General features: G+C 47.5%; 1 protein-coding gene across 1 annotated transcript; it reads left to right on the top strand.

Moving 5' to 3' along the window:
- Positions 1–189: 189 nt before the first annotated feature.
- PDXP (pyridoxal phosphatase) lies at positions 190–12220 on the top strand. The gene is made up of 2 exons (XM_031940881.1): positions 190–816; positions 10070–12220. The coding sequence occupies exons 1-2, from the start codon at positions 264–266 to the stop codon at positions 10384–10386; spliced, it is 870 nt and encodes a 289-aa protein (XP_031796741.1). The 5' UTR covers positions 190–263; the 3' UTR covers positions 10387–12220.
- Positions 12221–13750: the final 1530 nt, after the last annotated feature.

The raw sequence follows: 13750 nt of genomic DNA, 5'->3' as shown, positions 1-13750 counted from the left end.
CGGTGGAGGCGAAGCTCTTCCCCCATTGGCCCACTATTTTGAGCCCGTTGTAAATTTCCTGGCCGTTCCTCCCATTGGCCACCATCCTCGCTCCGGACCCCGCCCCGCAGCGATGCTTTGTGCCCATTGGCTCCGGGGCGCTGGGCGGGGCGGCGGGGAGGCGGAGGCGACGACGTCATTCCCGCGGGAGAAAGCCCCGTGGCTGGCCTGGGCTTGGCTGGGCTGGGCCGGGCCGGGCCGGGCCGGGCCGGGTGGCTGGCTGCATGGCGGCCTGCGAGCGGCTGGACGGAGGCGCCCTCCGGGAGCTGCTGGCGCGCACCCAGGGCGTGCTGTTCGACTGCGACGGGGTGCTGTGGAACGGGGAGCGCGCCGTGCCGGGCGCGCCGGAGCTGCTGGAGCGGCTGGGCCGCGGCGGCAAGGCGGCGCTCTTCGTGAGCAACAACAGCCGGCGCTCGGTGGCGGAGCTGGCGGCCCGCTTCGCGCGCCTCGGCTTCCGCGGCGTGGCGGCCGAGCAGCTCTTCAGCTCGGCGCTGTGCGCGGCGCGCCTGCTGAGCCAGCGCCTGCCGCGGCCCTGCCCGCCGGGCGCCGTCTTCGTCCTGGGGGGCGACGGGCTGCGCGGCGAGCTGCGGGCCGCGGGGCTGCGCCTGGCCGGCGAGGAGCCGGGGCCCGTGCGCGCCGTCCTCGTGGGCTACGACGAGCACTTCTCCTTCGCCAAGCTGAGCGAGGCCTGCGCCCACCTGCGCGACCCCGACTGCCTGCTGGTGGCCACCGACGTGGACCCGTGGCACCCGCTCAGCGACGGCCGCACCACCCCGGGTGAGGGGAGAGGGGCGCGGGGCGCGGCCGGGGGGATGGACCGAGCCCGCGACCCCAGCCCCGGGAACACCAGCAGAGAGGGGAGGGGCGGCGCACCAGGTCCGAGAGAGAGCTCGGAGCTGGGGACTGGCGCCGGGCCGTGTTCGCCGCTCAGCCCGGGAGGGAGGTAGCCAGGATTCTGCACAGTTATGGGGCGGGGGGCTGTCCCCCCAACGGCAAGACACTGGGCCAGAGGAGAGAGACTGGATCTAGAGGAGGCCGGGAGGCTAGGTTCAGGGCTCAGCCCCGGGATTGTTTACAGTGGGGGAGGGGGATCTCCCCAGCTGCAGGATCCAGGGCAAGAGGAAAGGAAAGGATGGCTCTAGATTGGATCTAGAGGAGGCCAGGGGGCGGGGAGTGGTGCCAGACTAAGGTCTGGGCTCTCAGCCTGTGAGGAAAAGGGGAAGGAGAGACCCCGGGACCCTTGGAGGAGGAAACTCTGGAGGGGAAAGAAAGGGACAGAATTCCTAAAATGAAGGGAGGATGGATCTAGGATGGAAAGAAATCAGAGACCCTGGAAGGGAGTGCTAACGTAACATTTGTGCTCAGGGTTGGCCATCAGCCCTGATGGGATGGTATCTTTCTGGCTTATGATCCCTGGGGGGAGGGGAAAATGAACTTCAGATGGGGAGCAGGGGGAGCAGTACAGAGCAAAGGTCGGAGTCCAGCCTGGAGTAGGTGGAACTCCAGAATCTGCTGAGTCAGCCCCCAAGTATGGTCTATCTTCCCATTGCAAACTCTCTGGCAGAGGGGAGAAGAGGCTGGACCTGGGGGTGGAGCAGGATGGGGGGGGAAGGAGAGGGGCAGAAACCCTAGCACAGCATCTCTGGGGAGGATAAGGGGATGGAGACAATCTTGGCTGGAGCACCGTCCAATCCAGGGTGAAGGGAATCTAGGATGGGGAGGAGAGAATCTAGTATCAGGGTTACTTGCTTATAGACTACTGTGCCTCAGGGGCCATTTTGACATATCCTCTAGATTTGCTGGAGAAAAAGTTGTAGGGAGGCGCATATCAGCTAGAAGGGGGAGGAGGGTGTGGGTAGCACCTTGCAATCATGGGGCCAAGGTTCAGTTTCTGTTTCAGGACCTCATGGATAGAGGGCAACCTTGATCAGGGAGGATTAGGACAATGTGATGAGGGCGATGCAAAACTCTTACCTCTGATCATTTCTGAAGGCTTTCGGGGAGGTAGAACAGAGCTGGGCCCACTGCAGGCACCTGTGGCCAAAGGCTGGTGAAACTTTGCATGAAGTCAGGGGTGTGGAGTAGAAAACCCAAGCTTCTCAGTGATGAATGACTGCCTAGGTTTCACGGGTCCAGGATGGGGTGAAGGGCAGCATCCACTGTATAACTTTGCAAGACCCATCGAGTCGGGGAGCTAAGAGAACCTAAAGTGAGGTTGGCCCCAAGCCGGGGAGGTGGGAATGACTACCAGCCCCTGAGAGAAATGAGCAGAAAGGCTTAGACCTTGATCAAAAGCTCTGTTTCTTTACCATATTAAGGTTTATAAAACACTTCTCCAGGATGACCCTGTGATTCTAGAGGATTGCAATTATCAGTCCCATTTTTGCCGATGAGGTGTTGGGTACAGAGCAGGTAAACCACTTGCCCCGGGGTCACCGTGTAAGAGCTTCTGCCTCTGATACCAGGGAACTGCCCCCATACTCTGCTTTGACAGGATCATTTTAGGCCAGAGACACATAGTAGCTTTGTGTTACTAATTTACCATCATAGTGCCTGGCATAAGATGGTGTCATGACAGGCACTGATGTTTTTTGCATGAACACATAGTTTTCTGAAATGATCAGGAATGATCTTTACCCCCCACCCCCTACCCCTTTTTTTAACAGTTGGGGAAACTGAGGTTAAGAAGTCACATGGTTAATGTCAGAACAAAGCTAGAGCTCAGGTTTCCCTGGACTCTCATTAGCATCTCTGATTCTAGCTCAGGAAAAGAATTAGCTTCTAAGGAATCTATTAGATTCTAGAATCATCCTAGCTAGGTTCTAGGAGAGGTATTCAGAGAGAATTTTGAGTGGAAATGGGACATTGGTGGCTTCCAGGATGAGAAGTTTCCATTTTGATGGCTTCCCAAGAAGTACCCAATATAGGAACTTGGAATATTAGCCATAGGAGGGAATGAGGAAAAGAGGAAAGTCTCTATCAGACTCTGCTCTGAGAAGACAGAAGATAAGAACTCAGAATCTGCAAGGGACTTCTAAGCCAATCTATATTGGAAAAGAAATTCCCACTCCAATCTAATTGCCTCCGACGGGAGATTTACCTCCTCCCTAGCTCTCCTTCTTTTACAGAGGTTTGGTCACCCAGACCATTCAACTGTTGGTCCTTTAATGGAGGAAGGCTTCTGGCTCCCCTGCCTCCACCCAGTTTCTGTCCGCCTCTGGGTTGGATGAGGTAACTTCTGAGCTGTCCAATTCAGTTTCCTGGTGCATTTTGAATGGAGAGACAGGCTTAATGCCAGGGTGACAAAAGGCTTGGAAATGATGGGTTAGGGGAAATAAGGACGGTTAGCCTGGAGAAGAGATTTAGGGTAAAGAGCCCATGATGTCTATCTTCAAGAATTTGAAACACTCGTAGGCCCTTGTGGTCTTGCCCTCTGAGGTCAAACAGAGCCATGGAGAGCTGTGGAAACGGGCAGATTTGGGCAAGAAAAAATTCCCAACAAGTCAAGCCATCCCAGAGTGGGGTGGCCTGCCTCTGGAGGGGGGCCAGGGGTCACCAGTTGAGCTGATTCCCTCCGTAACCCTCTGAAACCCTCTGAATGGGAAAGTATTCCTGCACATATGGTTGGGGGAGGGCAAGAGAGAGCCAACAGAGAACAAGTTGGGAAGCATCTAGTTTTATAGCAGAGACCGGGGATCCCCCCCCGCAAAAAACCACAAAAACCCACACAAATTCAATTCACCCAGGCCATTCAACTGTTGGTCCTTTAATGGAGGAAGCTTCTGGCTCCCCTGCCTCTACCCATATCTCAGAATCATCTTAGAAACATGAAGCTAAGCAAGAAACAGGATGAGAAATGTCCAAGAGGTGGGGAGAAATTGGAGCAATAAGGAATTGCTGGGGGTCAGTGGCTGAGTGGGAAGAAATAATCAGTGGATGCTTCATTCAACAAATATTTAGACAGTGATCTGGGGTCCTGGCCCAAGACAAAAACAAAGCAGTTCCTGCCCCCTGGAAGCTTACATTTTGGTTGAAGGGAAACAGCCTGAAACTCAGTATATAGTATTTTCTGGAGCAGCTGCAGGATCCAAAGATCCTTACTTTGGGAGCTGCGTGGGAGTTGAGTGTTGAATGAACCTGGGGGATGTCAGGGTTAGAAGGAAAATGACCCTGAGTGGATTGGGCTGGATAAAGGAGATAAAGGATCTGTCTTCACAGTCTGTAAAGATCCTGGAAAAGAAATTTTATTTTTATGTGTGTCTCGTTATATCACCTTCATTTCAGGATTATATTCTTCACTCTACATCCAGTAAACTGATCTTTGTAACAAAGAATAACAGGTAGTACTAACTCACACATGAATTTGACAGTATATTCAGAGCTCAATCCCCATAGTCTTCTACCTCTTGAAAGAAAAGACAGAAGGGGATTTTTTCCCATCTCTTTCTGGGCCAAATTCTTGGCTATTGTTCCATAGCTTCCTTTTTTTTTTTTTTAAATTATTATTACAGCTTTTTATTGACAAAACATATGCATGGGTAATTTTTTAACATTGACTCTTGCAAAAACTTCTGTCCCAACTTTTTCCCTCCTTTCCTCCACCCCCTCCACTAGATGGCAGGCAGTCCCATACATGTTAAACATGTTAAAGTATATGTTAAATACAATATATGTATACATATTGATACAGTTACCTTGTTGCACACACAAAAAAATCGGATTTAGAAAGAAGGTAAAAATAACCTGGGAAGAAAAAAATACAAGTAAACAGCAACAGAGAGAGTGCAAATGATAGCTTCCTTTTGATAAAAACTTCTCAATTAAATGTTTGATTAGAAACAACTTTACATATTCATACATAATACGAAATTTGAAAATTTTGAGGAGAGGGGCTTGCTTCCCATTCAGAGCATCCAGGAAGGTGTCATGGGGAAATTCTAAAGAAAGGGAGTTGACTTACCATGGAGGAGTTCAGTGGGGATGGGAGGACTTTTTCTGGAAACAAAATCAGAAAGGGCTCATGGGTACCATTATCTCGAAGCTGATGACTCCCAAATCGATCTTTCCCTTGCTTAATAAACTCCATTATTTCCTATTATTTCTAGGAGTAAATTTAAACTCCCCTGCTTGATACCTAAAGAAAATTCTTCACCATCTGGCTCCAGCTTTTTCTGCTCAACTTTCCTTAATGCAGTTTGCTTTCAGGCCAACAACCAGACTATACACACACACACGCACGCATCCACCAATAAATTTTAGATTTTTTAAAACAAAATTTCTTTCAGTATTTCTCTTTCTCCCAGGAAGTCCTGCCATAGAATATTTTTTTTAAAGAGACAAAATAAGATGAAAAAACAAAAAACAGTTCATTACATTTAAGAATTCTGAAAATGGAGGCAATGTTTCACAGTCATGGACCTCCCACTTCTGCAAAGAAGTTGAGAGAAGTGTCTTCTGCTTCTTTGGAGTCATAATTTATTTATAATTGTGACACATTCACTTTGGATTATTTTGTGGTGGTGGCTGGTTCCATTTATATTGTTATTATTAGTATTTGATCATTCAGCATCAGGTCATGTAAATCTTCCCAGGCTTTTCTGTATTCATCTTATTCACTGTATTCTACAGCACAATAATACTCCATTACATTTATTTACCCATGTGTTTACCATTCCCCAGTTAATGATCTTCCACTTTGTTTCCAGTTCTTGAAACTGGAAACACAAAAGTACTGTTATAAATATTTTGATGTACATAGAAATTTTCTTACCAATGAAATGCATTGGTGTAAACCTGGTAGATTAATCTGTGGGTTAAAGAGTATGGACCTTTTAGTCACCTTATTTGCTTAATTCCAAAAGTTTTTTAAAGTGAACAGCTTCACCAGCTCTATATTAATGTGCTTCTCTTCCCACAGCCTCTCCAACATTTAATGTCTTTTGTTGTCATCATTGCCAGTCTGTTGGATGAGTGGAAGAAGCCTTAAGATATTTTGATTTGCATTTTTTATTAGTGAGAAACTATTAACATATTCTTTATTATGGTTATTAATAGTTTTCAAGTCTTTTGAAAGCTATTCCTTTGAGAATTTATTGAATAGCTTTTGGTTTTTTAATATCTCTTAGATGACTTAGATATGAAGCTATTATCTGGAAATTTTAACACAAAGATCGTTTCCCTTTCACTACTTCCTTTCTTGTCCTAGATGCCTTCATTTTGTCTGTACAGTGACTTTTCACTTTCATGTAATCAAAGTTTTCTGTCTTTTGTATTGTCGGTCTCATTTGGTTAAGAATATATCTTCTGGCGGAGCTAGGTGGTGCAGTGGATAGAGCACCATCCCTGAAGTCAGGGGGACCTGAGTTCAAATCTGCCCTCAGACCCTTAACACTTCCTAGCTGTGTGACTGACTCTGGGCAAATCACTTGACCCCAATTGCCTCAGGAAAAAAAAAAAAAGAATATATCTTCTACTAATCTCTAATTATGAAAATATATGATGTTGCCCTTAGTTTTTATAGTTTAATATTCGTTTCATGGCAGTTTCATATATTTTCCTCATTTGTAAAAGAGATTTGTTGTACGTAACATCCAACATCTGTTGGACAATTCTTTTATTGTATACAGCCCTCTATCCATTTACAACATATCATGGAGTGTGGGGTAAGGTGTTGGTCTAACCCTAATTTCTGCTATACTTCTTTCTAGTTTTCCTAGCAGTTTTTATCCATTAAGGAGTTCTTTCCTAAGTAATTTCTGTTTTTCACTTTATCAAATCCCACTTTATTAAATTCCATTGTTCTAAATCTTCCTCATCTGGTCTTTTCCATTCTTCCATTTTTTCCTCCATTTTTCTATTTATTTATCAATACCAGTTGGTTTTGTGCCTGCTCTTTCCTAATACAGTTTGAGGTCCAGAAGTGATAGTCCTCTCCATTCTCCCTAATTGCTGTTTTTAATTTGTCTCATTTCATTTTCCATGTCCATGGCTTTGAATAGGTTCTTCCCCATGTACCGCTTGAGTATCATTCTAGGAGGCCTTTCTTGAACTTGCTGATGCTTCCCCTCACATCATATCACATGATATGTCACACACACATGTTGTTTTCTTTCAGGAGAACATCCGTTTCTTGAGATCAAGAGCTCTACTTTTTGTCCGTATCCCCCGCTACCCAGAACAGCGCCTGGTCCATCTTTATTGTTTAGTCACATCTGATTATTCGTGACCCCATTTGGGGCTTCCCAGCAAAGATACTAGATTTGTTTGCCATTTCCTTGCAGCCCATTTTACAGATGAGGGACTGAGGCAAGCAGAGTAAAGTGACTTGCCCAGGCTCACACAGCTGCTAATGTGTGTAGCTGGATTTGAACTCGTCTTCCTGCACCATCTCTCTGCCACCTAGTCCATTCACAAGTGCTAATAAATACTTTATGAATGATTGAATGAAAGAATACTGCAACCAAGAGAGGCAGGAATGAAGGGGATGGTTTAGAACCTGGTGCTGATGTTTGCTCTCCTTTGCCCTGTGTCCTACAGTTTTGGAAAGACTTGGGATTCCCCAGAGGAGAAGGCGGTGCTGACTTTCACTATTATAACATTAGAGACTTTGACTAATAGAAGAAGCAATGGATCTTGCCAATAAAGACAAAATAAGCATTAACTCTTATAGGAAAGATCCCAATTTCCCAACTTAAAGGGTTTCGTGGGACCACACTGCTTTAGGTTTCAGAGCTTTTGGTCTCCATCCATGCTCTTTGTTTCCTGGACCTAAGGCTCTTTCCCATTTCTAGATCACTGACTTCTTCATTCCTCCTAACTCTGCCCCTTTCATCTGCGGAATGAGGGGGTTGGATTTGATCTAAGGTTTGTGATGGTTCTGTGAATCGAGGGAAGCTGCAGACTTTTCTGATCCATGTTAATATGATCCATCTTAAAGAGTCAAAGTGAGAGGGAGAGAATTAGGAGTTCAGAATTTCACAAAAGATGCGACTTTTTTTTTTTTTTTTACAAGTAATTGGGAAATATTTAATGAAATAAATACATTTTTAAAAAATGAATGAATGAATGAGGCACCCAATTGGCCATGAAACTGTTCCAAGCTACGGACCATGTGCTGCCCTCTGGGCCTTTATGCTCCCCCGTGGAGATCATAATAGAAAAGAGATGTCGGACAGGGCCGATTATTTACAGAGTAGAGTTTGTCTCCTCCGCAGCTTGAGGAAAGCAACTGATGAATTACTCATTTTGTACATCTAGGCCCTTTTTTAGGTCCTGCCGTGAAAGAGGGGGAAGAGGTAGCAGATTCACACTTCAAGCATTGGTTTAAACATCCTCTGGGTGCTGGGCTCCCCTTTCTTACACATAGGAGTTTCTCAGTCTCACCAAAGAGGAGCCAGGATCAGAGTTACTCTCTTCCATTTGACAATTGAGGAAACTGAGCCTCAGACTGAAACCTAATTGTATACTTTTTGCCCTGGTCTCCTAGTAACAGAAATACATAAGACTGTAACTGAGGAAGTTGCTAGTGCTCTTCCTTATGTGACCACATGTTAACGCAAGTAAGAGAAGCCTTATGGGGACCCCGAGGGTGATCAGAACAGAGCATCCTAAATCTAGAACTGAAAGGGACCTCGGCCCATCAAATCCAACTCCCTCATTTTACAGAGGGGGAAACTGAGGCCCAGAAAGTAACAACCTAAGGCCTCGCAGATAAGTGCTGTACTTTTATCATCCTTCCTGGATACTCCCACCCCTCTGTCCTTACCCCGCACTATACACCTTTTAGCTGAAATTAGTCCTGCCTACAGAATTGGAGTTTCACTTCTCTTAAGTCTTTTGCTGTTTCTGCATCACAGTTTCCAAATATAAACCCCTCTCCGCCCAAAGCCGTTCCTTATAACAAATGAGGAGGAAAGCAGCTGCGATTAAGTCTGACCTGATGGTATATCCCTGCTAGGGAGAAAGGAGCACTCTCATCTATGGAAAATCCTAAAAAGCCTTTCTTCTAATAGAGCCTCGTTTTAACACTCCCTTGGGCCCCTCTCTGGGAACTGGGCAGGGCAAAGGGAAGCAGATCTGGACTTGGCCATTAATGATCTCTGGCCCTTGTTAGCTAGACTCACCACATCAAGCCTCTCCACAGCAGGAGGGGAGTGGTCAGTCTACTGGGGATCACTTAATCTGGGCCAGGTCCAATACTGGAGAGAGGCAGGAGACGGAGCCTCTGATCTTGGGTGGCAAGAGCATTGGATGCCTGGATGTCCAAAGGTTAGACCCAGATTCTAGGAGAGTCAGGGCTGGGGATTGGCTATGTGCCTGAGGGCAGTCTCATTCCCTCTCTGAGCCTGGTTTTTTGGGTCAAATGGCTTTCAGTTATGATTGGGAGAACACAGACTCCCTTTGCCTGAGCAGAGCCTGGCACTGGGAGAGAATCAAAAGTAGCTGCCGGTGGGATTTTGATGGGGGCAATTCCAGAATGAGAAAACCCCTTCCTCTACCAATGTGGGTCAGCAACTGCCAAGAGGCCATGAAGGTTGCTCAGGGGTCCAACTAGGAGAGAAACTCCCGGAGATCATGGTCTAGGGGACATAGGGTGTGCACAAAGTGCTAATTACAATTTTGTAAAAACGCACCTTTCCTCCTTTTACCAAGAGTCACCGGGGTGCTGATGGGTCAGTGACTTAGCATCCCTGTGCCATGACCAGAGGGAGGACGGGAGCCCCAGATGGCTATCCGCTGCACCACACTGCCTCTCAGGAGTATTAGCCACAGGGATTGGACCTGGGAGTTCCCCAATGGGAGAGCTCTCTCTGCCAATGCAGGTTCACACCTCCTAGAACCCAGAACTTTCAGCTTGCACGACCAGTCTGTATCTGCAGTGCGGTTGGAATCCAGGGCTTCTTCAAGAGCGGCTCGGGCCAGGATGATAAATCTGAGATTGTCATGAGAAGGAATCAGAGCTATGGGTGGGGGGGGGTTCAGGCTTCCCTCCTCCTGGCTCAGCAACCCCTCTTTTCCCTCCCCGCCACAGGGACCGGGAGCCTGACGGCGGCTGTCGAGACAGCTTCGGGGCGGCGGGCAGTGGTGGTGGGCAAGCCCAGCACCTACATGTTCGAGTGCATCACGGAGCACTTTGGTGTGGACCCGGCTCGCACCCTGATGGTGGGCGACCGCCTGGAGACGGACATCCTTTTTGGTCACCGTTGCGGCCTGACCACCGTGCTCACCCTCACCGGCGTGTCCCGCCTGGATCAGGCCCAGGCCTATTTGGCTGCAGGCCAGCTTGACCTGGTGCCTCACTACTACGTGGACAGTATCGCAGACTTGATAGCAGGACTAGCGGACTGAGGCAGCCTGACTGGAGGCAGGGCCGCCAAGGGGCCCGGCTGTCACCTTATTCCTGTGTCCTGTCCCCTGTTCTCTGACACCATGGGTACGAGAGGACTCCTTCCCCAGTCCCCCGGTCCTGATCAGTTTGGACGCTTCCTTCCCCCAGCCCTGAGAGGAGACACACACACGCATTCTCCATCTCTTTGGATCAGTTTCTGCCTCCCAGACCCCCAAGGAACCTAGTGATTTCTCCCTTTAGGATGGCCTAGGTGTCCTCTCCCTCCATGATCTCCTGCTTCCCTTTACTGGGAACTTTTTTCTTAATTTTCCTAATGGCAGCATCCCAGCTCCTGTCAGCTCCCTTCTCTCAGCTCCGACTTGGTTGATGCTGCCTTAATGTCTCTTTCTCCCCCTTTCTCTCTTTTAGACCCACAACTCTGGGAACAAGGGGTGCCTCAGTTTCCTTCTTTGTAAAAATGAGGTTTTGGATTAACTGGCCTCTGAGGTCCCTTCCAGCTCTGAATCTGTGATCCCAACATGTTCTTTCTTGAAACACTGTGCCAGTAATTCCCAAACCTTTGTTCTGCCTGAATTGGGGGCTTCCCCTCTCCCATGTGTGCGCACGTGCACACACACACACACACACACACACACACACACACACACAGCTTTCTGATGGGTTGAGCTTGGAGCCCTGGATCCAACTGAGCCAGCCAGTCTGGTTTAAAGTTCTGGCATATCAACCAATATGGGTCATTAAGACCTGTCTCCTAAAGGACCAATCAGGGCTGGAATCCATTGAAATTTCAGGTTCTAGTGGACCAAGGGGAGGGGGTACCTTGAGTGCCAACTTGAGGGGCCATGTGGCTCCTGCCCTGATTTTAAGTCAAAAGAGGACCCTGTTCCCCATAGGCTGTGACGGACATGGTGGGACCCTAAATTCCTTTCCCTGAGATTGTTGATGTGCTTGCCCTCCTGCCCCGGTATTTATTTATTTATCAATTTATGAAGATTTTCAGATGCACCAGGAGGGGTTACCGTGACATCTCTAAATGTACCCAGCTCCCCTTTTCCCTCTTCCCCCCAGGAACTTGAAACCGAATAAATTTAGCCCTGGAATTCCTGTGTATCTGTCTCTGGGGTGTAGTAATCATGAGGACAGAGGCCTTCCTCAGGGCTGTCCTGCCTATTCTTGGCTGTCCAGTGTCTGGTCTACACCTGTCACTCCATTCCCCTTAAATGTTGGAAAGTCAATCTGTAATAGAATCTCTCACATGAGCCCCTTAGTCTACTTAGACATAAGGAAAGTGAATCCTTGCTCCCTCACCCAAGATCCCAAGTCCTATAGAGATCCTATGTATGGATTCTTAGTGTTTGTGTCTAGGGCACAAACTCTCCCAGACTCTCTCCCAACACTGTATCTAATGGGTACTGAATAAACATGGAAGTCGCCACGAGAACTTCCTGGAGAAAGAGCTTAGGAGCAAGGATTGGAGAGGAGCCAGAAGGATGCTGGTCTTGTGAAAGATGGCTAGGGGAATGACCTGTAGGAAGAGATCCTCAGAGCACAAGGCCTTTTGTCCTCCTCCCAGAGATTGGCCAAATGCATGGTCTTCGTAGTTACTGCCACCCTGAGGTGGAAGGAATCCCAGTGGTCCAGGAAGTTTCCTGGAGAAGATGGGGTTAAATTTATAGCCAGAAGAAACCATACAAGTCACTTAGTACGGTGGTTCTCAAACTTTTATTCTCAGTATCTTTATGCTAAAACTTACTGCAGATCTGTCTGAGGGTTTTGTGTTAATGTGATTTATATTTCCCTTATTAGAAATAAAAGACAATTTTGAATTTGTGACCCTAGGGTTTCAGAGACTCCCAAGATTCTCTAGACCACATTTTGAGAACCACTGACCCTGTCCAACCCCCTCATTTTACAGATAAAGAGTAAGACCCAAAGTCCAGTAGAAGGTTGAAGTGATCAGGGCAGGATTTGACCTAATGACTTCTTCCAAATCTAGTGCTCCAGCAGCTGTCCAAGTAGACTGGGAAACTGAAAGTTTTTGGATTAGTTCCTCCAAGGAATGGAATGGAAGGAGCTTTTTAATCTGGTACTTGGACCTGGGACAGAAAAAGTAATAATAGTCTCATGTTTCTGTAGTACCCGAAAGTTTGCTTTGTTCTTGGCTCTCAGGGTCAGGACGAACAGCATTTGGGGCAGAGGGTGGGATTGGAGAGCCATTGCTTCAAACGTAGTCTTTGATCTAGAATTATTTAACTCAATCTCACTATTTTACAGTTGAAAAATTGAGCGATTTGTCAAAGATTACAGAAGAATTAAATCGGGGAGCCAGGATTTGTTATTTTATTTTGCTTTGTTTTAAAACTGGGTCACCGTATTTCAAGCAGGCTGAAAATGCAGGTGTTGTTCATGGATCTGGTCCCTGTCTGATCAGCATGGAATCTCTGACCTACTCTATTTCTTAGGAAACCTGTTGGCTTTGGGCTCCCACCACTGGGAATCATCATCTTGGTGTTTTCTTAGCTCAGACTCCTGATTGGCTTAGCCCACTGCTGCCCAGGGATGGTTCCAGAGATCTGCTAGTCTTAAATCCTCCAGGAGCCCAGACTCTTGGCCCAGAACCAGGATTGGAACTGAGATCCCCACCAAGTTTTCTACTGTACTTTAAACTATTTTCAGAGAAGTGAGGAGTGACTTCCTAAAAACCAAAGGATTCCAAATGTAAAAACTATATATCACTGTATCAATCTGAGGAGAGACTGATTGTTTTCTCTATAAGGGGTGTTACAGAGGGGACCCCTGCTCAAATACAGATTGAATGAGATGGTCTGAGTTTCTAACCTGAGTTCCCTCAAAAAGATGGAAAGATCCTATAATTCTGGGACCTCAAGACCAATGTTTTTGGAGCTTCTTTTAGGTTTCTTGTTCTAAAAATCTCATTATAATTATTCTCTTCTGCCTCTCTGTCCCCAAAAGGGAAGACCCAGTGGCATTTGAAGGCCCCTGGAAAAGTGGGGAAGGAATAGATGAACTCAGATCATTCTCTCATATCTCCTTTCATCTTTCCTTGAGAAGATCTTTGACCATCAAACAGGGTAGTATTGGTACCCAAGGATGGAGCTGGAACTGTAACATATTAGGTGTGTGTGTTGGAGAGAGGGGGTTGGTGGAGAGAGGGGGTTGGTGGAGGCTGGGAGCAACTGGAATTTCATTTGGAAGAATATGAGCTCAACCCACAAGGAGCGGCAGCCAAAACCTAGCAAGTACGGGGGTGGAGGAATTCTGGAGTGCACGTAACCTCAATCCCATGATGGCCCTAGAGAGGCACAAAAGCTCAGACTCTTCAAAGGTCATCTGGCCCAACCA

Source organism: Sarcophilus harrisii, chromosome 5, assembly GCF_902635505.1.
Source record: "Sarcophilus harrisii chromosome 5, mSarHar1.11, whole genome shotgun sequence".
NCBI classification, from domain to species: Eukaryota; Metazoa; Chordata; class Mammalia; order Dasyuromorphia; family Dasyuridae; genus Sarcophilus; species Sarcophilus harrisii.
The sequence above is the reverse complement of the archived record's forward strand: the minus strand, read 5'-3'. Positions and strand labels throughout refer to the sequence as shown.

Bases quoted from the DNA above. Each gene is read 5' to 3' on its own strand.
- PDXP (XM_031940881.1), top strand. From the start codon at position 264: ATGGCGGCCTGCGAGCGGCTGGACGGAGGCGCCCTCCGGGAGCTGCTG. The intron at 817-10,069 runs GTGAGGGGAGAG...TCCCCGCCACAG, and splicing joins CGACGGCCGCACCACCCCGG to GGACCGGGAGCCTGACGGCG.